Here is a 23,392-nt window from a genome sequence, read left to right on the forward strand (position 1 = left end):
TTTTTTTTTTCACTGATTAAAAATAGATGCCTTGAGGTATTATTTTAGCATCGCTGTGGTTTGGTGCTTTTTTCTTTGCACTTCTGATGTGGTAAACGGAACATAAATAAAATTGTTTTTGAAATTACTGAATTAATTAGGTAGTAAAGCAAAGGCAGTGCATAAATTTTCTTGCCGATTTTTTTTTTAATCCATATTTCCCCCCCTCACATCTCCATCTTCTCACCAATTACAGCCTGTTAATAATATACAATCCCAAATTTTTATTAACTGCTTCTGCTGAGGGAGGGGATGTCACATTCTACTGATGGGGCCATTGTGCCAAAACAGCAGTGGGGAAGGCTGGATCCTCCCCCACCACTCTCCTCACCTATTTCCCATCTTCCTCCTCCTCCAGAGGATGCTGCCAGTCCCTCTTTTCCCTTTATTCCTTCTCTTTTCCTGAGCTAGCGTTCAGCATGCCTCTTCCGTAGCCCCACGGAAGTTTCTCCTCCCCAGTAAATGAATTAAATGATGGGCGTTGGGAGGGACTGTTGGGATGGTGGTGGCTGAATCAAGATGAGCTCTGCCCTCCCAGCCACCGAGCTGAGCCTGGCTGGTTGGGAGGGAGCTGCAGCCCGGTCTGTGTCGTGATCCATGGGGCACCCCGCTCCGTGCGGCCCGCCAGCCTGGCCCCTCAGCTTTCTTGGAGGGGAAATTAAACAACTGGGCTTCAAAAAGACCTCCAAGATCATGAAGTCCAACCTGAGTGGCTCTGGGGGCACTGCAGGCCTGGGCAGCTCCAGCCTCGCTTGGGGGGCACATGGGGCAGCAGTGATGCGCGGATCGCTCAGGACGGAGCAGGCAGCAGCTCCTCTCCCGCTTGCACCAGCGACCTTTATCAGGCAGGGGCTATAAATGTGCTTGTGCGGGTACAAATGTACGGCTGGGGGGCTGGTGCCAGCAGCGGGGCTCGCGCCGAAACGCGGCCGATACTTGGCAGCACGCGGAGTCCTGTCCCATCCCATCGATAAGATCATCTGGAGATACCTCTCTCTCTCTCTCTCTCTGCGTCGTAGGCGATACGAGGCGCTGGCTAAATATACCCTGCCCAAACCTGCGCGGATGGTTTCTGTTTAAAGCAGGGAGGAAGGCAAGGGGGGGAGAAGAGAGCCCTGCCATGAGCTCCGCTTTCCAACGTGTCCTGCTCCCTTTCATAACAAACAGCAAGCCGTGGTGGTTTTTTTTCTGAGCCCTGTTATAATAAGCTCAGATGTTGGATGACATTTTCCCAGTGACTCACATAGTAAAATTAACCTTGAACTATTTACATATTCAATCGCCGCCCTCCTCCTCCTCCCCCTCCCCGCCGGCGTGTGTACATTACAGGAATTCTGGCTCCGTATCAGTTTTTTGTTTTGCTGATGAGAAAAAAAAAAAAAAAAAAGAAAAAAAGAGAGAAAAAAAAAACCAACCTCCCCCCGCCTGGAGTACACATCTACTTGAGGGAAAGAACACGCAGTCCTGGCCTTTGGAAATTGGCAGGCGGCGTGCTGTTCCCGCGCTGATAAGAGGTACTGTAAATAAAACTGTACGGCAGCGCCTGCTGTAAATGCCCCGCGTCTGTACTCATTGTTCTGACAGCTCCGGCTTTTTTTGGGTCCGCTGTTTTGGTACACACTGTGCTTCCTTATGTAAGCCAGCGCGCCCGGCTCCTCCCTGCGTTCGCCCTGTTTATTTTCGCCTCGCCAGGAATTTTTCCTCCCCCCTCGCCCGCCCCCCGGCCAGATGCTGGCTGCCTTTGCCTCGCCGGGCTGTGCCTCCCTGCGGCCCCTCCGGCCGCAGCTCGCCGAGGGCACTGGCACGTCTCTCCTGCCCGCTAATCCCGTGTGGAAATGGGCAAGGAGAGTCAGACCCGGTGTCCAGCAGCGCGCCCGGGAGGGCGCAGCGCCGGCAGCCCTGCCCGGGGAGAACCTGTTGCTGCCGCACCCTCCCGGATCGCTGCCGTGTCCCCGTGGGTCGCTGCCGGCTGCGGAGGGCCCTGCGGAGCTTCGAGTGGCGATGGAGAGCCATTGCCTTGGCAACTGCCGGCTCGCACTGCCCGCGCTGCTGCCCCATCCTCGCCGCCCCGGCTGCTTCTCCCCATCCCACTTCCCCCATCCCACGCTCTTCCTCTCCCTGCTGTGCCCGGAGAGGGCACCCCCGGCAGCACCCACATCCCAGTGCCCCACATGGCTGGTGGGGTGCCACCGGGCCGGCGGCAGCCCGGGGGAGCCGCCCTGGAGCGCCCCAAAGTTTGGGGGTGTTTGCCCCTCTGGAGCCGCCAGCGGCCCAGGTGCACTCGGGTTGTTTTGAATGCAAAGTTGACATCGCAGCGAGGGCGGCGGGGAACAACATATGCACAGTAAACAGGCAGACTGTCATATTGATTAACAGATGAGACCTCTATTATCGATCAGCTCTTGGCGAGAAAATTTATCACTTTTAATTTCGCCGCTGCCAAATATTTCTGCCTGCGAGCCAGCCGTTACCGAGACAATTTAAAGGCAAAGGAATTCTCTGCTCAATGCTTCTTGTGATACCTCTCTGCCTGTCGCCTTCTCTACCCACCTTTCCCCAGATCCCACCCTGGCTGTGGGATGCAGGGCTCGGTGGGGAGGGAAGGAGAGGGGAGAGGCAGTGTGGACCCCTGAAAATGGGCAGCACAGCATTCTGCGAGGCAGTGCCCCACCTTGAATGCTGCTCTGTAACATTCAGCTCCTCACAACAGATGAATCCAACCTCAAAATGGGGCTGCGGCTTTGTCCCACAATGCTGTTGGATATGGTGTGTCATTAATCTGCTTTCATCTAGAAGTTACTTATCTGCTGCTGGGCATCCTGGGTTTGTCCTCACCCAAACCAGCAGCACATTGATAGTAATTTTCTAAGAATTGCCCCAAATCCCACATCTCTTTCCAATAGTCAGAGATGCCTCTGAGCTTTTTGCTCAGTTGTTGCATTCCAGCCACATCCCTCATCAGGTGCATCTTTGGGTACCAGCAGCACCAGCCACGATGGGAAGGGACAGGAAACCAATTGCAATTGGATAAGTTGCAGTGCTAATGAAATGCACTGATATGTAATGATTTTAAAAAATAGTAATAATCTTTTCCTGGCAAGCAGCTCTGTATTTTGCTGTGATGTGCAAGGAGCACAGGGCTGAATGAGGCACTGCTTTTGCTGGCTGCACAGGGCACATTAAACACGAAACCCCTCCATGGTCCTGGAGCGTTAATGGCAGCAGCAGTGTGCAGGTGTGCGTCCTTCTGTCCATGGAATAACGCTGCTCTCCCTTTTCTCTCCCCAGCGGGTGCCAAGGCCCTGGTCTGTGATCAGTGTGGTGCCCAGTTCTCGAAGGAAGATGCCCTGGAGACGCACCGACAGACGCACACCGGTACGTGGCCCTCCCCTTCCACCCTTCAGTTAGGGGCAGGCTTTAACATTTGGGCTGCCTTTGTCACCCTTAGCCCAACAGAGCTGGACCTTCTGCAGTTCCTGCCTCTGTGCTGCCCAGGCAGCCCCAGCTCCTCCTGCACTAAAGCACAGATTAAGGTATCAGTTGGTGCAGAGCTGCTGCACCACTGCTCAGCATCTGCATGGGAAACAACGGCAGAACAAATGTGGGGTCGTTTGTCCCCTTTGCAAGCAAAGCTTGTCCCTGTCCAAACCCCTCCCTGAAGTTGGTTTCTGCCGTGTTTCTACTCTGGCACTTCCCAGCCCTTCGGTGATGCCACCATCAGGAACACAAGGATCTCTTCAGCCTCTTGCAAAAGCTGCCGTGCCTGGGAAAGGTTTGCCTGGGGGAGTTCACAGCCGGGCAGACCCAGGTGGAGCCCTTCACCCTCCAAACTAGACTGGAGCAGGACAGAGCTCCTGCTCCTCCTGTGCTATATTGGGAGCGGTTTAACTGAGCACAGGTTCGTCTTTCAGTGCTGAAAGCCCTGATATAAATGCCACTGGCAGTGAGTTTGTGCTCGGGCTGGCACAGAGAGCTCGCCCCACTTCAGGCTGGGGGTGTGAGGATGGATGCAAAGTGCTGTGTCACCGGGCAGGAATGGCTCCGGCTGTCACCCGGTCATGGAGCTGTGCTGGCCAAACACCACTCCATAAATCTTAAAGTACTTGCCTTCCCTGTCCATGCCCATGCAGCTGCAGGCTGGGTTTTGCCATTCCAGGTCTGTTTGGAAGCTCTCTCTGCTGTAGGCTGGGGAGAAGGGCTGTGAAGGGGCGGCCAGCACAGTGAGGGACTGGCTGCACAGGGCTGAACAACCCGAGCCCAGGCAGGGGCTTCAAAGTGGCCAAGCAAATTGCAGAGTTCCCCCTTTCCTTCTATTTCCCAGACCTGTTGAGCATCCTGGGGTGACAAGTGGCAGCCCAGCCACGGAGCTCGATGATGCCTGCACCCCAAACCATCCTGCAGATGCAGAGCAGTTTGGCTAACAACCCTGACATTCCTGCAGGGATTAAACCCCCTTTGGCTGGTGGATCCTTGGGGCTGGACTGTGCCAAAGCTCAAAGGGCAATGGGCAACCAGAGCAGGGGGACACAGTGACCCAAGGGGAGCTTGTTATCACTGCCCCAGCTGTAAACATGGCAGAGAGGGGCTGAGTGGCCAGGGCAGGCAAAATGAATTGTTTCCTCTCCTCTGCTGGCATGGAAAGTATCCCTCCCCAGCCTTGCTATAATTAACCCCCTTCCCAAATAATAGCATCTTCCAGAACAGGTTTGTTTTGGATGTTATTCCTTTGCCCTTAACTGCAGGTTGGCTGGCAAAAGACCTTCCAACTTTCCAGGTGAAAGAAATGCATAACCCTTTCTGGCAGAGAGGCAGGTAGAGGCCTTCAGAGATGGCATCAAAAGCTGAGCAGGGTGTCTGGTACAGGCTGACCAAATCCACCCACATTACTCAAAAATAGTGTTCAGGAGAGATGTGGGACCTCTCCACAAGAGTCACTGCTTCCCCACATGACCTACAGCTGTGGAGCTTTGTGCAGGAGATGAAGGGTTCTCAGGGTTTTCTTTCAGCACATGGGGCTATTTCTCAGGTGGACTCTCAACAGCACCCAGGACCCCCTTTATGTTATTTCTTTTCCCCACTGCCCTCCCTGCTGCTTTGAATGATGGTAACACAAAGCCAGGCTGTTGTACATGTGCTGCATCAAGCACTGCTCGTCTCCACAGGAGAAAACTGACACCCCACTTCCTGAGGCAAGGCAAAAAACAAGAATAAATACCAAAAAAAAATAGTTCCTGCTTGTAAGCACGGCGCTGGCAGGGCTGTGTGCAGCCCCACAGACACGGGGCCGAGACGCCCTCTCCGGGTGTGCACTGTCCTTGGCCCCCGTCCCGCTGCAATAGGAAAAGCAGCAACTGTTTTGGCTCATCTTCCACAAGCACAAGCTTGGTGCTGGGGAGGAGAGCATGGAAAATTCCTCACCCTTCTCCTCAAATGTAGAGGAAAAACCAGAATGCATTGAGATGGCAGGCTGAGCAGCCCCGGGCAGCGCCGCTGGGAGCCGGGATGCGCACACGAGCGGTGTTCGTGCTAACGGGCTCTGGGCTCGTGCCGGCGTTTATAAATATCAGAGGTGACTCGGCTCGAGTTTCCTCCCGTGTGCCAAGGCAGTTAGCACACGGCAGCCGGCGTCAGTCAGCGGGACAGCACACATTTACTCCTGACCCAGTTTCACGTGGGCATGAGCGACACCCACTACGGGGCATGTTTGCCTCAGCAGGTAGTTGGCTTTTTGGTTTGTGGGGTTGGCGTGCCCCCGGCCGCGCCACCAAGGATGGGGCAGGACCCTTCACTCTCCCTTGCCCACATCCCCTGGGTGCATTCCCTTCCTACATCCCACACTCGCATCCCTCATATCCCTCGTATCCTCCGCCCTGAGACACCAGCAGCAGAAAGGAATTAATAAAACCAACATGTAACTGAAAATTGAAAAGCTCTATATCTTCCCCCCTTTTCTTCCCCCCTGTTTTTTTTTCTTTTGCTGGGATGTTGGTAGCGTTTTGATTTAATAGTTGGCCAAACACAAGGGTCTATTTTATTCAGAGTTTACAGGCCTCAGGGCTGTTATTCCTCCAAATTTAATAGCATTGAAATTGCAGGGTTGGCGATAATTTGCCTATCACTTTCTGCTCTCCCATTGATGTTTATTGTCAGCGGGATGGAATCTCAATCCGATTCACTTAGATAACATGTCTGTTAAACATTTAGATAATTGTGCCATCATTAACTTGTCACATTATTTTAGAGATTCAAAACAGTCGTGCAGCATAAGCGGAGGTACAAAGGGAGAAAGATCTGGCGCGTGAGAGCAGGAACCCGGGAGCAGAGGTGGCAGGATGCCCCCGCGCTGGGTCCCATGGCAAGTGTTGTTCAACGACTGCACAGGGATTTTTGAAATTTTTAAAATTATTTTTGTGTTATACACCAGAGCTCTCGGTGTTTTTCCATAGAAGAGCATCCCAGCAACCCCATTACTGGCTTGGGTTTGCCAAGGAATGCGTGGGAGCCTGGAGGAGGTGGAGGGGGCATTGCGCCGGAGCTGCACTGTCACACGGGCACGCACCACCCCTGTTCTTGGCAAATGTACATTGAGTCAAGTTTATTACGTGTTTGTCTTATCTCCTCACATTTGCTTTGCTTTCTCTGCCTCAAAATGGTTCCAGCCCAAAACCTTGCAGTGATGCTGCAGATGTATGGCACACTGCTTCTTCCAGTGTGGAAATGACAGATTTTGAGCAAGTGGAACATAACACATGAGTTTGGTGATGTGAGCTATAAATCACACTGAAAAACAAATTCTGTTTGTCTCACACTCGGTGTGGCACCACGATTAATGGTCAGGCCAGCACTCCACTAGGATGCTGGCATGCCTCTGCCAGTGGCTGGGGCTTGTCTCAGTGGTGCCACTGGCCACCAACAGCCATCTGCAATGTCCCTGCTCCAGCAGCAGATTTGGGAGATGCTGTTTGTGGCTTGTCCTGCTGCATCCTCTTCCACAGTTTGATCAAAGCAATGCCTGGCACAAGCAGCCAGCACAAGCAGCTGGCACAGTTCCTTACCAAACCCAACCTGACATCTTCCTGGGCTGTCTGTGCCTTTCTGTTACGGTTTCACAGGACTCAGGAGGGTTTTCTGAGAGCAGCCCAACGAGACTTTGGGAGGAAATACCTCCAGATCATGCTTTTTTCCATAGCTAGAGATAATGCACTGTAGTATTAAGTATGCTTAGAGGTAATTATGTCTCGGGTGCTCGCCTGGGCTGGGGGAGGGCGCGCCGGCGGTGCCGTGCTGCGATGGACAGCCGATGCTTCGCAGATTTTCTCTTGGTGCAAGAGTGGATTGTGGATGCTCAGGTGCCGGCCCCAGCTCACAGAGGGTCTGGGGGCAGTGGGTCCTAGGGGCGCAGCACAGAGCCCCTTTGTCTGACAGTAATGTCCTGTGACAGCACTTGAAATCTGAGTCCTGGCGCGCATTCCTGCAGCCGGGAATCTCCCTGCCTCCCAAACCACGGCTGCTTCTGCCACTTTGACAGCAAATGGCAGCAAGAATTCCCTGTGCTCCTTGGTGCACACATGGGGAAATGTGATGAGGCCAGGCAAGCCGGTGGGTTCACCAAAAGCAGAGAGGAGATGGGAGCGTGGCAGAGCCGTGCAGCCACGATGGCATCGGGGCCAATGGTCCGCCTTTAATTTTCCTGTGCAAATACTATTTAAAGCACGATGAGAAAAGCCCTCTCGCTAAGCTACGGAGAAATCTTTCTTGTCCTTTAATTCTAGATGAAGGGGATTAGTGTGAACATATTTAACCTCTGACCCATGGACAAAAGCATTATCAAATTTAGTTGCCAAGTGGCTCCCCATTTAACCAAACCAGTGCGGTATCACTGCAAGTTTTTTCCCTCCCTCCCTTGGAAGCTTTAACATCTATTGTTGCCCTGGAGCACCAGAGGGCCTTGGCAGCCTCCCTTTGCTGGCATTCAGGGTGCTGGTCAGAGCCCCATAGGGGAGCACAGCATGACACGGTACTCACTGCTAGAGCCCATGAAGGCTGCACAAAGCCAGCCTCCCAAACAGCAAAGCCTTCTGTAAATGGAGCTGGTTTCTCCCTGGTTTCTGCATGCCCAGCTCAGCGCTGGCCACACTGGCTGTGGTGGCACGGAGGATGCTTGGCCATCTCTCCAGAGCACAGAGGGATGTCTCTGTCCCCGTTTGCTCTGGAGCACAAGGGATCAGCTATGGCAAGCTTGAGGATGCTCGGCATTTCCATGCTGGGCTTTATAAAAGAGGGATGAAACACGGTCTGAGAGGCGGCCGGGGTCTCCTGGTCCAGCAGAGGAATGCCGAGAGGGGCCTCCCGTCAGGAGCCGGTGTCCGTTTACAGTGCATCTCTCATAAACCCGGCGGCGGGGGCGAGGGCAGGGGGACCGGCCCTCCTGGTATGTGATTGATTATCTGGTATTTATGCCATTGAGGACTTTTCAGCGGCTCGGGGTCAGGGGGTCATCTCATGTGTCTTGCTGCAAATCCGCTTCCTTTTGTACAGTGCGGGCTGGGTGAGCAGACACACAAAAACAGCTTTTTCTTTTCCTTGGGAAAAAGGGGAGGGGGGCGGGCTGGTGTCAATGAATTTTTTTTTTCAGCCTTTCCTGAATAGTGTCCTTTTTAATTCCAAAGAACTTTTAATTAAAAGTAGCAGGAAAGTTCATCTCGACAAGGTTTAACTTACCTTAGCAGTTACTTTTGTCCCCCAGGATTCGCGTCTCCCCGCTGTACAAAAACCCCCAACAACTGGGGGCCAGGCTGCGTTCGGTGCCGCTCCACGTCTCCCCGGCTTTGCCGATGGGGCCTTTTCATCTTTTCTCTTTTTTTTAATGATGGGGGTGCAGGAATAATAAGCAGATGCTGCGAGTCCCGGCTTTGTGCCTCACGGCAGCCGGTCGCTGCACTGGTGCAGCCGACTCAGCCCCAAAAAGGTCATTTTGTTGGTTGGGGTGTGGAGCAGGGCTCCGTGACAGCTCCGTGGGGCTGGAGGATGCCAGAACGGTGCCGCCTTGAACAGGAGAGATGCACGAGTGGGACGGACTGGCAACGGGCAGGTGGTGCTCTCTGCCAGGTGGGATGATGGCAGTGGTGGTGATGGTGGTCTCCCATGGAAAGACCCCTCAGTCTGCTCACCAAAGCTCTTTTTGGGAGATGGAGCAGCTTCTAGCACATCAGTTCAGAAGCAGTGGGGGAGATACTCTGGGTTTTCAGCAAAAAGTCAGATTGTTTTTTCAGCTGATTTCAGTCCAGTTTCCAACTGGGAAGAGGAAATCTGGGAAGCTGGTGCAGTGATGACAAGTATGTGTGACAGCTTCCCATCTGATGCAGTGGCCAGAATGCCACCATGATTTGCCAGTGGTTGCCCCAGAGAAACTGGTTCTCAGGAAGGGCAGAGGTGTCCCAATGCACAGCTTCCTTGGGAATAGCAAGGCTGAATCTGGCATTCTCCAGAATGGTGTGAGCTTAGGGGAAAGCAGCACAAAAGGGAGCTGTTGCACATAGATGTTCCGAGACCAGATTGCTACATTTGGCCAGGTGATGTTTTGCCAGGAAAGGGGGCAGTTTTCCATCAGTACCTGGAACAACTGAGTGATGGTTTTTGCCAAGGATGATTATGAGTCTGCCTGAATGGGTTTAATATGTATTTATACATTTTGATGGATATTCAGTACAATAAAAAGGCTTTGGGGTTACCACTTTGCCAGGAGGATGTGCCTCCAGCTTCAGCCAGAAGACTTTAGGGACTGCAAACAGCTTCAAACAACTGTTTGGCCTGAAAAAATGGAAATTGGGCTGGAGAGCACAGCGCACCATGGGTGTGAAGTGTCCACAGTGCAATCCCAGGCTAGAAGCATTAAAAGCTCAGGAACCTCCCACCTCCCCCCACCCAGGAGGTGGAAATGCAATAAAAAGGGTTGGGCCTTAAAAACTCCCTCTGCCAGGTTTGCATAGCACTCGGTTTCTTCGGGAAGAGGAGGAAGCACTGCTCAGGCTCTGTCAGTGTGGGCTGGGTCAGTGATGCTGGACTCCCTTCCTTCCAAAGCCTGGGGACCACATTCAGGGAGTAGACTGGGGAGCAGAGGCAGCACTTTCCAGTGCTGGAAGAAGGGGTTAGGCATACAACACTCCAGGGTGGCTTGTTTTGGGGACAGGGGCGTGTCTGGACCAATGCTGTCCCCCAAGAGCATCCCCCACAGGCCTGGAGCTGCCCATACCCCTTGGATTGCCCCTCCATGCTGCGCTGGAGATGGGGACACGTTGCAGTCCCCAGGGCAGCTGATCCCACACCCTCCCAAAAGCACATTTCCTGCTGAAGGCCCCGTTTGGGCCCACAGGCAGCCGCGGAGCTCCACCAGCGCGGGTCCAGCTGCCGCCGTGATTGACGCAAAGCCAGTCTATAAATAAAGTCTTTCTCTCCTCTCATAAAGACTTTGCGGTTTAGTTTGCTTTCAAGGTCAAGATCAGACCTTTCTAAATAAACACATATCAAAGGATCATTAGCGGAGCAGCACTGTTAAATTGAGATATTAACTTCTGTCAGCCGCGCGTTTCCTTTTTGTTCTGTAACTCGCGACTGCAGCGGGTTTTTATTATTTTGGCCCTAGGCAGTAGCATCTGGCTTCTGTAGAGACTGTAAAAATTAAAAAGCAACACAAATCATTGCGAGAGAAAAGCAGTAAATTCAATGATAAGAATTTAAAATTAAGATGTTTCGGCGCTTTTGTATTCTGCAAAACATGAAACGAATGAGTTGTGTGCCTGTTGCCATAAAGCCACCGCCGCTAATCGTCGCCTGGCTCCTTCCCTCCCCGCACGTGCCCTCGTAATCACTTTGTGAGCAATCCCAGGAAGCACGGTGAGGGAAGGTGGTGATGATGGCAATGGTGACAGTGATGGAGATGGAGGGTGGTGGGGAGGGCACAAGGTGCCACCAAAAAGGGGGCAAGAAGGGGATGCTCTTGTCCCACCATGCTCAAAGGAAGACAGAGGGGTCAAGCTATGAGGGTGTGACTAACGAGCCAGTTCACGAGGATACGGGACCACGTTGTCCCCCAGGTCCAGATGGCCCCTGGAATAAATCACCCCCAGCAGGCATGAGCTGCCCATGCCAGAGCTGCAGCTCAGGGCACGCATTGCCCAGGCTGCTGCGGGCCCCAGCATCCCAAACATCCTCCATGTGCATCCTGCCCTGGGCAGTGGGGAGAGCAGGAGCGTGGCTGGGTGGGAAGCATCACTGCAGGAGCAAAAAATGAGGCATTTATTTTGGGGGGTTTGTTAATCCCCTCTGCTTGCAAAGTCGATGTTGTACAACTGCTCTGAAATGCCAGAGCTTTTCTCAGCGTTTGTAAAAGGGTGAGCTGGCATGGAGGCAGCAGGCAGTGCCAGAAGCTTGCCCTGCCCTCCTGTTGCAGCCAGAGTGTCCACATCCATCCCAGGAGAAAAACCAGCAGGGGCAGGAGAGCAGGCGGCGTCGGCTGCTTTTTAAAAATTAATTTTCCATAGTCGGTTAAAGTTGGGAAGAAAGCTGTGCTATCTCTAAGTAAATAATAATAATCAAACAAATGGCCCCTTGGGACAAGTTGCCTTCCATAAAGATGTTAATTAGCACAGAAGCCAAGCTGTGGAGTCCAGAGGCAGCCTTTGAAACTGTGATGATTTGGTGACTCTGGCACAAAATGTACACATTTCCTGTGTTTATCTTATGGGGGTTTTCCCCCCTTTCTCCACTGAACCATGAAGGTTGTAGGGGCTGTTTGGCTCAGCACAGTAATGAATGCCATCACCTCTCAATAGCACTGGAGTGGGTGGCACCACACGACACGGCTCTGCACAGCATCCCTACATCCAGACTGGCCTCTGCAGGGTTTGTGTCCCCTCAGGGAGGGCTCCTTTGCACCTGCCTGTGGGTGCACTTTGGTGGTGCCACCAAAAACACCACTTTGGGTTTCATAATAATGCTGAAAACAGACTCTGAAACTGGGTTGATTTTCTTAGCCTGCATGCATCCACCACCATCCTGGGGCAGTCCTGTGGGTCCTGCAGCCTCGGTGCTGGTGCCCGCTTTCCAACTCGATGGCAGCAGGATGTGCAGTGCTCCCAGGGCCCCTTGTGGCAAGCTGGGCTGGGCACCTTCAGGCTGTCCTTCAGGCCAGCTCTGCCTGAGCTTGGGTGCTGGAGCTGTGACAGGGATGCTGCAGGCAATGTGCCCCACTGCTGCCTCTCCCAACCTTCCTGTAGGCAGGGCTGACAGGGAGGGTTCTCTGCCACTCCCTGGCCACCTTTGCCACTGGCGCCTTCCTCCCCAGTGCTGCTGTTCCTGCAGCTTCCCCTGCAGCAGCAGCCAGCAGTGTTGGCTGGGAGGAGCTGGTAAAGAGCCTTTGACATGCTGACAAAAATCATCAAATGTCCCTGAAATCTCATCTCAGGAGTGCCAACAGCCTTTGGGCTGCTGCTTTGCATGGCCAGGATGTTTTGGAGCCGCTCACCTTTGCTGTAAGGACAGCAGCAGTGTCAGGTCACCTCTGGCGCATGAACCATGTGAGATGGTGTTAAACATGAAGAGTGAAGGAGGGAGCCTTGTGGAAGACCCTGAATTATCAGGACTTGAGATGAAGATTTGGGGGGTTTAGGGTGCATGAGGCAGCAACAGGCTCTGTCAGCATCCTTTGACGTGAGCATGCTCACACCCGTGATAATGCTGGAGCCTTCCCAGTGCGCCCCTCCACAGCCTTTCACTCCCTGTTCCTGTTACTTCAATAGTGGATGGATCTGCTCATTTTTCCAGTCTGACAACATGGGTCTGAGGGCAGGCAGGGAAAGATGGCAGCGTTCTGAAGAGGACTCAGGGCGGGGCAGTTTGGTTTGCACATCTCGATGTTGGTGCCACCACGCTGGGGCTCCGTGGGGATGGCTTCACCAGCATGGTGGCACCGCTCCCTTTGTCCCCCCTCCCCTGCTGCCAGCACCCCCGAGTCACCCCATTCCCCAGCCACACAGCAGGTCTGGGCTTGGCAGGGCTGCCAGGGGCTCTGGGGGGCCGGCAGGCCAGCACACGCACGCGTGCTCTAGCATGGGGGGAAAAACTTGAAGTCAAATGTCTGAAAGTCAGATCCCTTTTTAGTATGAATTTGCTGTATCTCATTCTAAGCACTAATTCCAATTTAATTGCAAGTGGCCTGAAGCCTCTTCAATAGGAGTAACAAATGGTTTGATTTTGTAAACTTCATCAGACTGCATTTTAAATGCGACACACTAGCCCGGCTCGAATGCCAATGAAGCACTGAAGTAGCTCTCTGTTTACTAATTATCCGTTTTTACTTCAAGCCACGCTGGCTGGCTTGTCTGATTAAATCGGATTTGTGGGATAGAGAACAGCTAGCAGAGTTTTCTCTATAGTAAACGAGATTGAAACTATGGCCCGCCTGGCTGCACACTGTAAATTATATTTCCTTTTAAAGGGGACGTGTCGCCTTTCTCCTGCAGTGCACCTCCCGCATCCATAAACTCCGCCGGGGCCCAGCGCCGAGGGAGACCCACCCCACCTGCCTCCCTCCCCCGTGGCCACGCGGGTTTCCAGTGCAGTGGCTGCTCTGGCAGAGGCAGCGGGTGGGGCGGCGCTGCAGCATCCCTCGCTGTGGCTCGGACGGGGCTGTCACACGTCGCGTCTTGCTCGTCATCACGTCCCTGGCCATCGCGCTGCTTTGGGACCGAGCTGCTGGAGAGCAGGGATGTGCACCTCCAGGCTTGCAGCCACAGGGTTTTCCCTCCCTCCATCAAGCGTCCCCCCACTAAAAAATCGGTTTTGGGACCACGTTGTATTTAAAAAGACCCTGCAAGCTGTGGCCAACACGCTTACCCAAAGAGCATCTAACACCCAAATCACTCCAGCTTCCACCTCAGAACCCTGTGGCACTGCTAACAGCTGCCCCACTAGTGGCTTTCAGCTGCTGGCACAGCGCTGGGTCTGGCAGGGACACAGAAAGTGGGGATGGTGGGCAAAGGTGGCAGCTGAACGCAGCGTGCGGGGCTGTGCTTAAACCTTCCCAGTTGCTAAGACTTCAATTCTGCGAGCTTGACCTACGCCGCCCCCTCCCTCGGTATCTATCTTTGTGCCCAGGGGCTTTTTATATTTTAATTTGCTTTTGAACGTCCTGCAAAATTAATGGCGTGCTCGGGGCCATTGTGCTGTGTACAGTAGAGGGAAGGGCCGTCGGCGCCCGCCGAGAGCCAGCGCGTTTCCCGGGGAATGAATTGCTCGCCCGCCTTCACCCCTTTTAATTGTTGACAGTAAAAAGCGTTTAAATGCTGCTTAATTTGTAATCATCTTCCTGCAAAAAGGGGAGAAACCATTAAAATGTCAGGGAAATGAATAAATCCGTCTCTCACTGATTTGGGGCGGCAGCATTTCTTTATCAGGGGTGATTTTTCTTCCAAAGGCTGAGGGCTGGCTCGGGGCTTCTGTGGCTGGAGCCCAGGGATGCGCTCACGGCAGGACACAGGGCTGAGTCCTGTGGCACCCAGTGTGGCACCCTCTCAAGAGTTTTGCCAGTTTTTCCCACTTCCCTTTCTCCAAAGTCGTGACATAGTTGGCACGTAGCCTAAAAAAACCCAAACAACCTGAAGGCAGTGGGACGGCACCCTGCAGACCCGGCCTGGTGCCTGCTGTGCCCCTTGGCTGCTGGAGAATGTCACCTGCAGAGCCCCAGGGCTGGGGACAAGCTCCGTGCTCCGCTGGGCTCGGTGCTGGGATGCAGGGACACATCCTCCACCTCTGGCCCGGTGTGCCAGCCTTTGTGTCACGCAGATGCTCTCTGCTCTCAGAGCACAACTGGAAACGTGTGCCTTCACAGGCCGTGCCAGTACCCACTGACCTCCCAGCCTGTTTATTTACTGATACATTACTTGAAGAAGGAGACGGAGAAATGAAGAGCGGCGTTTTGCCGGTCGCGGGAAGCAGCACCTGAGATGGGGATGCCCAGCTCCAGCACACAGCCCCGTCCCCCATGCACGCACGTCCCCATCACTGCGGCTGCTGGAGTCAGCCCATTTTTTTCCCTTTTTTTTTTTTTTTTTTTTTTTTTCCTTCAAGCGGGGGCCAATTAGTTTCACAAATGAGGGCCCTACGGTGCCAGGGAGGATTTGTTACGGCCCCGCGCGCCGGCCCGGCGGCATTGTGCTGCCCTCCGCCCCCACGGGAGCCCATTGTCCCCGGCCCCAGCGGGGGCTGCTGGCGGCAGATTTATCGGGGCCGGCGTCCCGCGGGCCGGGGCCTCCGCTCCGCAGCTGGCCGCGGCGCTGGGGGCTCAGCCCCGGGGACCTTTGACCCGTCCTGCTGTCACCGCCGGGGCCGCGGGGCCACATACCTCTTGGGATTTGCTTCGCACTGCCCGTTCGGGGCTGCCTGCTTTTTTTTTTTTTTTCTTTTTTTTTTTCCCCTTTTTTTTTTAATTTTTTTTTTTTTGTCTTGGGAGCGTTTTGTCCGCAGCTGCGTGGGGGGCACATGAGCCCACAACCCCCCAGGATAAATCCCTGCAGCAGAGGGAGAAAGGCAGCTCCCATGCGGGGCCACCTCTCTTGCTGCTTTTATTCCCATTTCACGGGGGCTTCTTTCAGATTTCAGAGCATTTTTGGGTAGCCCCGTGCAAGGCTGAGACTGAGCATCCCCCCAGGGAGCCTCTGCGTCCCCAGCAGGACAGAGCTGAGCAGGGCGTGCCACCACACCTGGGTGGGTGATGGCACAGTGCCAGAGCAGGTGACGGTGTGAACCAGGATGCTCTCCAGGATGCTCTCCAGGATGCTCACCAGGATGCCTGTTGCCCATGGCTCCCAAGCTGGAGGTGTGGGTCTGCCCAGGAGCATCTTCCCTGTCCCCTGCCTGCGTGCCACTGACAGTGCTGCTGCCCCTCATGTCCCTGCCCCGTGGTGCTGTGGTCCTGGTGGTCTCCCTGGAGTTGGCAGCGTGGCAAGAAGCCCTCTGCCCCTGCTGTTCCTGAAGGCTGCATGGATTTGTTGGTTACCTTGAACATCTTGTGCTGCTAATGAATTGCTAATACAATTTTCTAGCTAATTTTATTTCCATAGTCCTCACATTTTAATGTCTCCAAAAAGCGAGCATTTATTTGCTTAATCTCCCTGTGTAATACAATTTGCAGTGACTCACAGTTCTGAACAATCAGCTATGCATAAGCGAAAACAAACTGTTTAATGGCTAGAGGTCTGAGATGTTTATGGACAGGGTACGAGCACCTGGGTTGGGGTTTTGTCCCTGTTGTGTTGCTGCAGCCAGGTTTGCACCAAGAGTGATGGTATGGAGCCTGGATCTGCCCTGGGCTCGGGGCCACACACTGCACAAGGGGTGGGCACGTCCCCCTCTCACATCCTGCCTCCTGCTCCCCAGGGCAGCTTCATGGGGTTCTTCTTGGGGTCCCCTTTCCCCTGGGCATCACAAGGTCTGAGCTCAGCAGCTCTCAGAGGTGCGTGGGGATGCAGTGATCACCCAACAGCTGCCTTGTGTTTGGGCATCCCTCGGCATCGCCAGGGCTCCCAGCTTCCTGCAGTGCAATAAGAGCAACTTCTCTTCAGCTGCTCCCCTCAGAGGGCCGGTGTCAGCAGGGTCAGGGTGGCCAATGACACCCAAAGCCCTGCAGCTCTTGGGGTCCCTTCTGCTGCCCGAGCACCCCTGCTGCCCTGTGGGAGTGGGGTGGTGGGGCCGGGGTGCGGGGCAGTGCCTGACGGGGTCTCTCCCTCTGACACAGGTACAGACATGGCCGTTTTCTGCCTGCTGTGCGGCAAGCGGTTCCAGACGCAGAGCGCCCTGCAGCAGCACATGGAGGTGCACGCCGGGGTGCGCAGCTACATCTGCAGCGAGTGCAACCGCACCTTCCCCAGCCACACCGCGCTCAAGAGGCACCTGCGCTCCCACACAGGTACGGCCAGGGGGACCCGGGGCTGGGACACGCCCTTCCCCAGGCGGGAGAAAGAAAGGGGGGGAGGAAAGGTGATCTGTATTAAAAAATCCTGGAGGTGGCTGAAGTGGCTTGGATTTGAAAAACAAAACGGGGGGGGGAAAAAAAAAGAGCTGTGTGTAATAAGTTGATCTGGTCTGAGGTGGCACGTGACCTTCTTAGGGGGTGTGCGATCATATCCGCCTCATCAGCTTACGGCGGTAGATGCACATAATCAGCTGGGGCTCGGCCCTAATGGGATTAGGGCGACCTGCGCTACGTGTAGCTGGTGCTGCCGTGGCCCCACTGGGGCAGGGCTCGGCGCAGGATTGCCGAGCGGCATGGCGCGGCTTGGCCGCCTTACGCCGTGTCCTCAAAGCGCCCGCGCCGTGTCCTCAGCTCCTCCGAGGGCATCCCTGGGCAGCTCCGTGGTCCTGGCCACATCATCACACCGTCATCAGGGGCCACTCACAAAGCACCCCTGATTCCTGGGGGATGAGCAGGAGCGTGCAGGATCACAGCCATGGATCTTCACAGCTGCCTGGGCGAAGCATTCCTCGCCCATCCTTTGCCCACACAAATGCGAGGCTCGTGCACCCTCCTTGAGACTGCTGCTGTTGCTGACAGGGAACAAAATGTGTCCTGAGGAGGGGTGCCCCTTCTTTCTCTTGTCAGGCAGGGGGCATGCACACAATCTCCAAAAGGCACGTAAAGGTGGCTGCTGGGAGTTGTGAGGGTGGTGTCACAGAGGGTCGCTCTGTCCAGCCTGTGGCTGGCAGCTGCCAGAGCCACACGTGGGCTAGGGGTCCCGATGTGGGAAATGGGAATCCTGTGTCGATGATAAGCATGTTAATGCTGAGTGCTGCAGCTATTTATAGCCGGTAATCCGGTGACCTGGGCTGCGGGTCGGGCTGCGCGTGTCCCACCCCAACCTCTGCTGCTTTAGCAGCTCCCGGCCGTGAAAAAACACTGGGATCATCGGCGCTTTAGGAGCATTTAATCGTGCCATGTGGGGCCATCCTGCACAGCTGCAGGATGCTCCCTCTTGTCCCAGGGCCAGGGTGCTCCATGGGCTCCGGCTCCCCTGAAAAGTGGGCGGGTAGAAATGCTGGCTGCCTCTGGCTGAAAAATTGCTGTCTTTGACTGTAGGATCAAAAGCCAAAGTGGCAGTTTGGAACTGGGCATGGGGAGGGGAAAGTCAACAACAGCCCACAGGCAGGGGAAAGTCAACAGCAGCCCACAGGCACCGCCTGCATTGCCTTTGGAGGGGGCTCCGAGCTGCATCCCCAGCATCCTCCTCCCCCAGGTGCCCAGGCAGCAGCTGCGGGAGGGGCGAGGGGCCGCAGAACTGGGCTGCGGCAAATGGGGAGAGAGTAAAATATCATTTTAAAGAGGAAGCGAAAGCACAGGCATGTGAGTATATAACGAGAAGGACAATTTATGCCCAGGCACGAGTGCAGTTTGACACGGGGATAATGAAAAAACGTAGGTCATTGTGGATGACTTAAGCCTTCACAGCTGAAGAAAATGTATGAAATGCGGGGAACATTACACGCTTGGCAGCTCCGCACATCTGCAGCAGGACAAGTGAAATACAGTTCGCCATTCTTTACCATAAACTGTGCTTGTAGGATATGCGGCACAGAGAAATTGTAATTACAGTGACAAGACAAATCAGTAATATTTAAATATTCATGAACAAAGTCTCGGACGATCAATCTATCTTTATTGTCCTTGCCTTCGCGGCTGTAATAAATAAGTAGCTGGAGCCCTCACCTTTCCTTCAAATCATTCTGCCTTTGGTGCCAAACCAGAGTTCATTTATCAGCCGCCTGGTCCAGAGTGTGGGAGATGCCCAGGGTTGGGTCTGTGCTGGTGCTGCTGGGTGAAAAACCTGGAAATTGGTGGCGGGAGGGTTGCAGCACGCTCCAGTCTCTACTGTGCCGTGGATCCAAGCATCCCTCTGTACACGAAGGTCTGAGCATGAAGGGACCAGCACGCTGCACTGGGGAGACTGGGACGCTCTGTCCCCAGGATGGCTGCCCGGGGTGAAAAGGCTGGGGAGCTGGTTTTGGTGTGGCACAGCAGTCACAGCAGCCCTCACCCCCCCGTGTGCTTGCAGGCGACCACCCCTACGAGTGCGAGTTCTGCGGCAGCTGCTTCCGGGACGAGAGCACGCTGAAGGGCCACAAGCGCATCCACACCGGGGAGAAGCCCTACGAGTGCAACGGCTGTGGCAAGAAGTTCAGCCTCAAGCACCAGCTGGAGACCCACTACCGAGTCCACACAGGTACGTGCTGGGGTGTCTGTGGGGAGGCTGGCAGTGACAGACCGCTCCCCTGGTGGAAAGGCTTGTGGACCAGGGTGGCAGCCAGGGATAAGGAACCTCCGGGTGTTCCAGCATTAATTAACAATTGTAAATGGGGGATCAATAACCACATCGGTTCTGCTGTTCATACGTGGTTATCGGCTGTGCCTGCTGTGGCAGCGTGGATGCTGGGCAGTTGATGAGCACCTGGAGGCCCCCAGCCCCCACTGACACCCTGTATCCCACAGGTGAGAAGCCCTTCGAGTGCAAGCTGTGCCACCAGCGCTCCCGGGACTACTCGGCCATGATCAAACACCTTCGGACCCACAATGGCGCTTCCCCTTACCAGTGCACCATCTGCCTGGAGTACTGCCCCAGCCTCTCCGCCATGCAGAAGCACATGAAGGGCCACAAACCAGAGGAGATCCCCACTGACTGGCGGATAGAGAAGACCTATCTCTACCTCTGCTACGTCTAAGGGAGGAGGCAGAGGGGCAGCAGGGCCAAGTGGCAGATGACTGGGCAAAAAAATCCCACCAAACCCGCAGCATCCATGGCCTTGTTTGTTTTCAGTTCTCATTCGTTTCTTCTCGCCGGAAGGATCCTGCAGCTCATGCCGGACCGAGGGACGCACGGGCCCCTTCTCCAGCCCCATCCACACTGCTGTCCCAGCTGCTCGTGCGCCTGCTGCCCTTTCACCCTTGCTGCAGGGCAGATTTCACCCTTTGCAACCCCCAGCCAGGCCCTCCGTCACCCTTGGCATTGGCCACTGGTGCTGCTGGGAAGACCATGCAGGAAAGAGGCTGAAAGTGTGTGTACAGCTAGTGCTCTGGGAAGGCTTTAATTCCTGCTGTCCTGTCACTGCAGAGACCCTGCTGTGGATGCCCTGCAGAGGACCTGAGCTCCCATGTGGGGCTTGGGCCCCATTCTGGCAGGTTCTCATGCTCCCAAGCTGTGGCATTGCAGGCAGGAGAGCACAGTGCCCTGTGAGCCGCAAGTGCTTTGGCAAGAGTGTCCTGGGGGGATCCTGGCCAGAGGAGGGTGTTTGGGACAGGGAGCCAGCTGTGAGCCAGGCTGCCTTGAGGTGTTGCCTGGTGTCCAGGTGGGCTCAGGGCCACAGGAGGCTGCTGCTCTCCCCATGACCAAAGACCTCTCTATGCATTTCTCCCTCCTTCCCTGCCTTCCCGGGGCAAGGGTGAAGCCCCCCATGGGGAGATGCAGTTGGTTTGGTGATGTGCAGTCAGTGGCAGTGCTGGAGCTGTTAGCGTGTGGCGTCACTCCGAATGCTGGGATCCTCTTTTCTTCTGCTGATTTGGGGCACCTGGAAGGTGCCAAGTGTGGGGTTTTTTGCCCAGCCCTCAGCCGCAGGAGCCCACAAGTAAGGGGTGCCCCGTGGCAGGCGGCTTTGCTCGCCGCTTTTTTTGCTTTTTGTTTGGGTTTTTTTGAACTTTCTTTTGGAATATTTCCGCGTTTAGCACATTTTACTTGAAATTACCTCATTTTTTTGTGACCTCATGAGCTTTTATTGATTTGGGAGGGACAGGGGGTGGCATGGCTGGGGTGCACCAGCCACGTGCCCAGCATTGGTGGTGGAGAGGTGGTGGGGCACTGGTGTCCCTGCCAGCCTCCTGTTGTGCATTATCCTTACCAAAACTGGTATTTTTTGCCTGGCCCCACGGGGCTGGGGGTGTTGGTTCTGAAGCTACCTCTTGTGTTCGTTTTTGTTGTGTTTCTCCTGCGCAGCCGCGGGCTTGGTGGCTCCATCCCACGGTTCTTTTTTTGTCGTTTTGCTGCGTTTGGGTGAAAAGGGGGGAAAAGGAGCTGGGGCGGGGCGGGGTGGGACAGTGTCTGGATACAGTTTGGAGGGACACTGATGGCCCCTCTGGGTTTGGGGTGCCCTTCCCGCCTCTCCTGGTGCCAGGCAGGGGCACGGCTGCGGGAGCAGCGCCCTGCCTGGCGCCCCAGTCCGGCTTTGCACGTGCGTGTGCCTCTGCGCGTGGGACGGTCGCTGCTCCGCGCAGGGGGGACACCGCTGCTGTACAATCCGGGATGTGACTGTGGAGAACGGCTCGTTTCATTGTTGTGCCTAAGAAAAAAAAACAGAAAAATATTAAAAAAAAAAAAAATAAGAGAGAGAACAGTTCTTTCACACAGAAAGTTGCTGCAATTTCTGGCGTGTGCACGGCAGGTGCCCGTGGTGTCCTGGCGCTGCCAGACACGGGTGCCATGGTGCCAGGGAGCACGTGGCCGAGCTCATGTGGCTTTTTTTTTTTTTTGCTTTAACCTCCCCTTCCATCCCACCATCCCTCAGAGACACAGCCCCCGCTGCAACAGCGTTGGGGTCAGCATTGGAGTGATGCTGCTGTATCCCGGGCGCGCGTCCCCGCGCTGTTGGCTGTGGCGCAGCCCCCGCCACCCCTCCATATATATATATGTAAGTATATATATGTGTATGATAGCAGTGAGGACCAAGCACCGCACGGGGCCCCGCGGTCCCGGGCTCCCTCTCCCCTGGCTTGTTGTCAGTGTCGTGAGCGCCCGCCTGCCCGTCCCGTTGCTCTGTGTTGCCGCTCGTGGTTCGGGTCCGTCGCTGTCCTCGTTCCGTCTACCTCAGCACCTCTCTGAGCCCGGGCGCAGAAGGTGCCCAAGCTCCCCTTTGGTTTTCTCAGAGTATCTATCGGCTCCTATTTTTTGTACGACTTTTCCTGTCTCGCCGTTCGCTCCCCTGCGGTTCTGCTTGCGAGTCCTCTTTCTGTCCTCTAGCCACAGATGCCGTTAGCTAAAAGTTTCCTGAAAAATAAAGAAAAAGAAAAAAAAAATAAATAAACCAGTTGTGGTGTCTCCTAGTTGCAGCTCTCCGCATCTGCCTTCGTCCTGTGTAGATTCAGATGCATTTCTTTGTAAGACTTCAGTGTTTCTGACAGAGGAAAAAAAAAAAGACAAAAAAAAAAAAAGAAGAATATACTGCTGCAGGTTTTTTTCTCTCCATGTGTCACTAAGTGAAGTTCGTGCCTTCTATAGCAAAGAGAATATTTTTTACATCCTACTAACGGTAGATTTTTTTGTAGTGAACATTTTTTGTATTTTTATTTATAAGTCTCATAAGGAAAATAGCAATGTTCAGTTGTATACCTTGAATCTGCAGTTAGAAAACAAAAGAACAACCAATAAAGTTAATTCCGTTGTCTCAGCCTGCTGTCTCCCATTCCTGTGCCCATCAAGAGGAGGAGGAGGAGGAATAGGTGGAGGAAGGATGCATCCCACCAGCTTGGGGTGAGCCATGGGGGTACCCACAGTGGTGAGTTTGGGGGTGCCTGCTTTGAGGGGGGAATTGAGGAGGTCCTATCCCTAAACTGACCCCAGTGGGCGAGGGGGTCTCCCTGGAATGTCAGTGTCCCCGTGGAGCATCCCCAGCACGCTGCCTGCGCCGCTGCCTGCCCATGTGGCTCACCAGGGAGCAGAGCAAGTTTGCCTCAATGAAAGTGAACTCGTTCATTTAAACCTGCCTGCAGAGCCGTCCGGCCCCCCGCTGCGTTAATTATCCTGTAGTTCCCGACTGATTGCTGTACACTAAGCTTAAGCCCTCCTTTATTTATTTACTGACTACATTAACGGCAGCGCCTGCTCTCCTTTGTGCTGTGGCAAAGCGCACAGCACCGCGCTGCAGCCGGGCCAGCCGGGGCTGCCAGCACACCCGGCCCTGCCTGTGCCCCATGCTCGGCCTCCTGATGCCATCAGGCATCTCTTGCAGCACAGCTGGAGTCGCCAAGGGCAGAGCATCATTCGGTTCTTCGCAGGGACAGATGGCAGGTGCCAGTGTCGAGGCCGGGCTCGTGCCCTGCCCAGCAGCCAGCAGGTCTGACACCCAGCGTGTCCCTCCCAAGGTCCTCATGGCGCTCCTGCCTCCCCCAGCCCCCAGCACGGCCTCCCAGCGAGGTTTGGGAGCTGTGGGGAGCTTTGGTCCAGGTTCGGGCAGGCAGAGGTGGCCCTGCTGTGAGCAACCTGGGGGCTGCAGTGCCCCACGAGAAGGGAAAAGGCCGCGGCCAGCACTCAGCCTGGCACAA

The 23,392-nt window shown here is 54.8% G+C and overlaps 1 protein-coding gene across 3 annotated transcripts in view; it reads left to right on the forward strand.

Moving 5' to 3' along the window:
- Positions 1–22,518, forward strand: part of ZBTB16 (zinc finger and BTB domain containing 16) — a 54,353-nt gene extending 31,835 nt beyond the window's left edge. For all 3 annotated transcript variants that reach the window (XM_064398023.1, XM_064398021.1, XM_064398022.1), the window contains exons 4-7: positions 3,328–3,414; positions 16,832–17,002; positions 19,143–19,310; positions 19,577–22,518. In XM_064398023.1, coding sequence (XP_064254093.1) covers positions 3,328–3,414; positions 16,832–17,002; positions 19,143–19,310; positions 19,577–19,806 — 656 coding nt within the window. In that variant the 3' untranslated portion in view covers positions 19,807–22,518. The remainder of the gene's footprint in view (positions 1–3,327; positions 3,415–16,831; positions 17,003–19,142; positions 19,311–19,576) is intronic.
- Positions 22,519–23,392: the final 874 nt, after the last annotated feature.

This window comes from Passer domesticus, chromosome 23, assembly GCF_036417665.1.
Source record: "Passer domesticus isolate bPasDom1 chromosome 23, bPasDom1.hap1, whole genome shotgun sequence".
In the NCBI taxonomy this organism is placed as follows: domain Eukaryota; kingdom Metazoa; phylum Chordata; class Aves; order Passeriformes; family Passeridae; genus Passer; species Passer domesticus.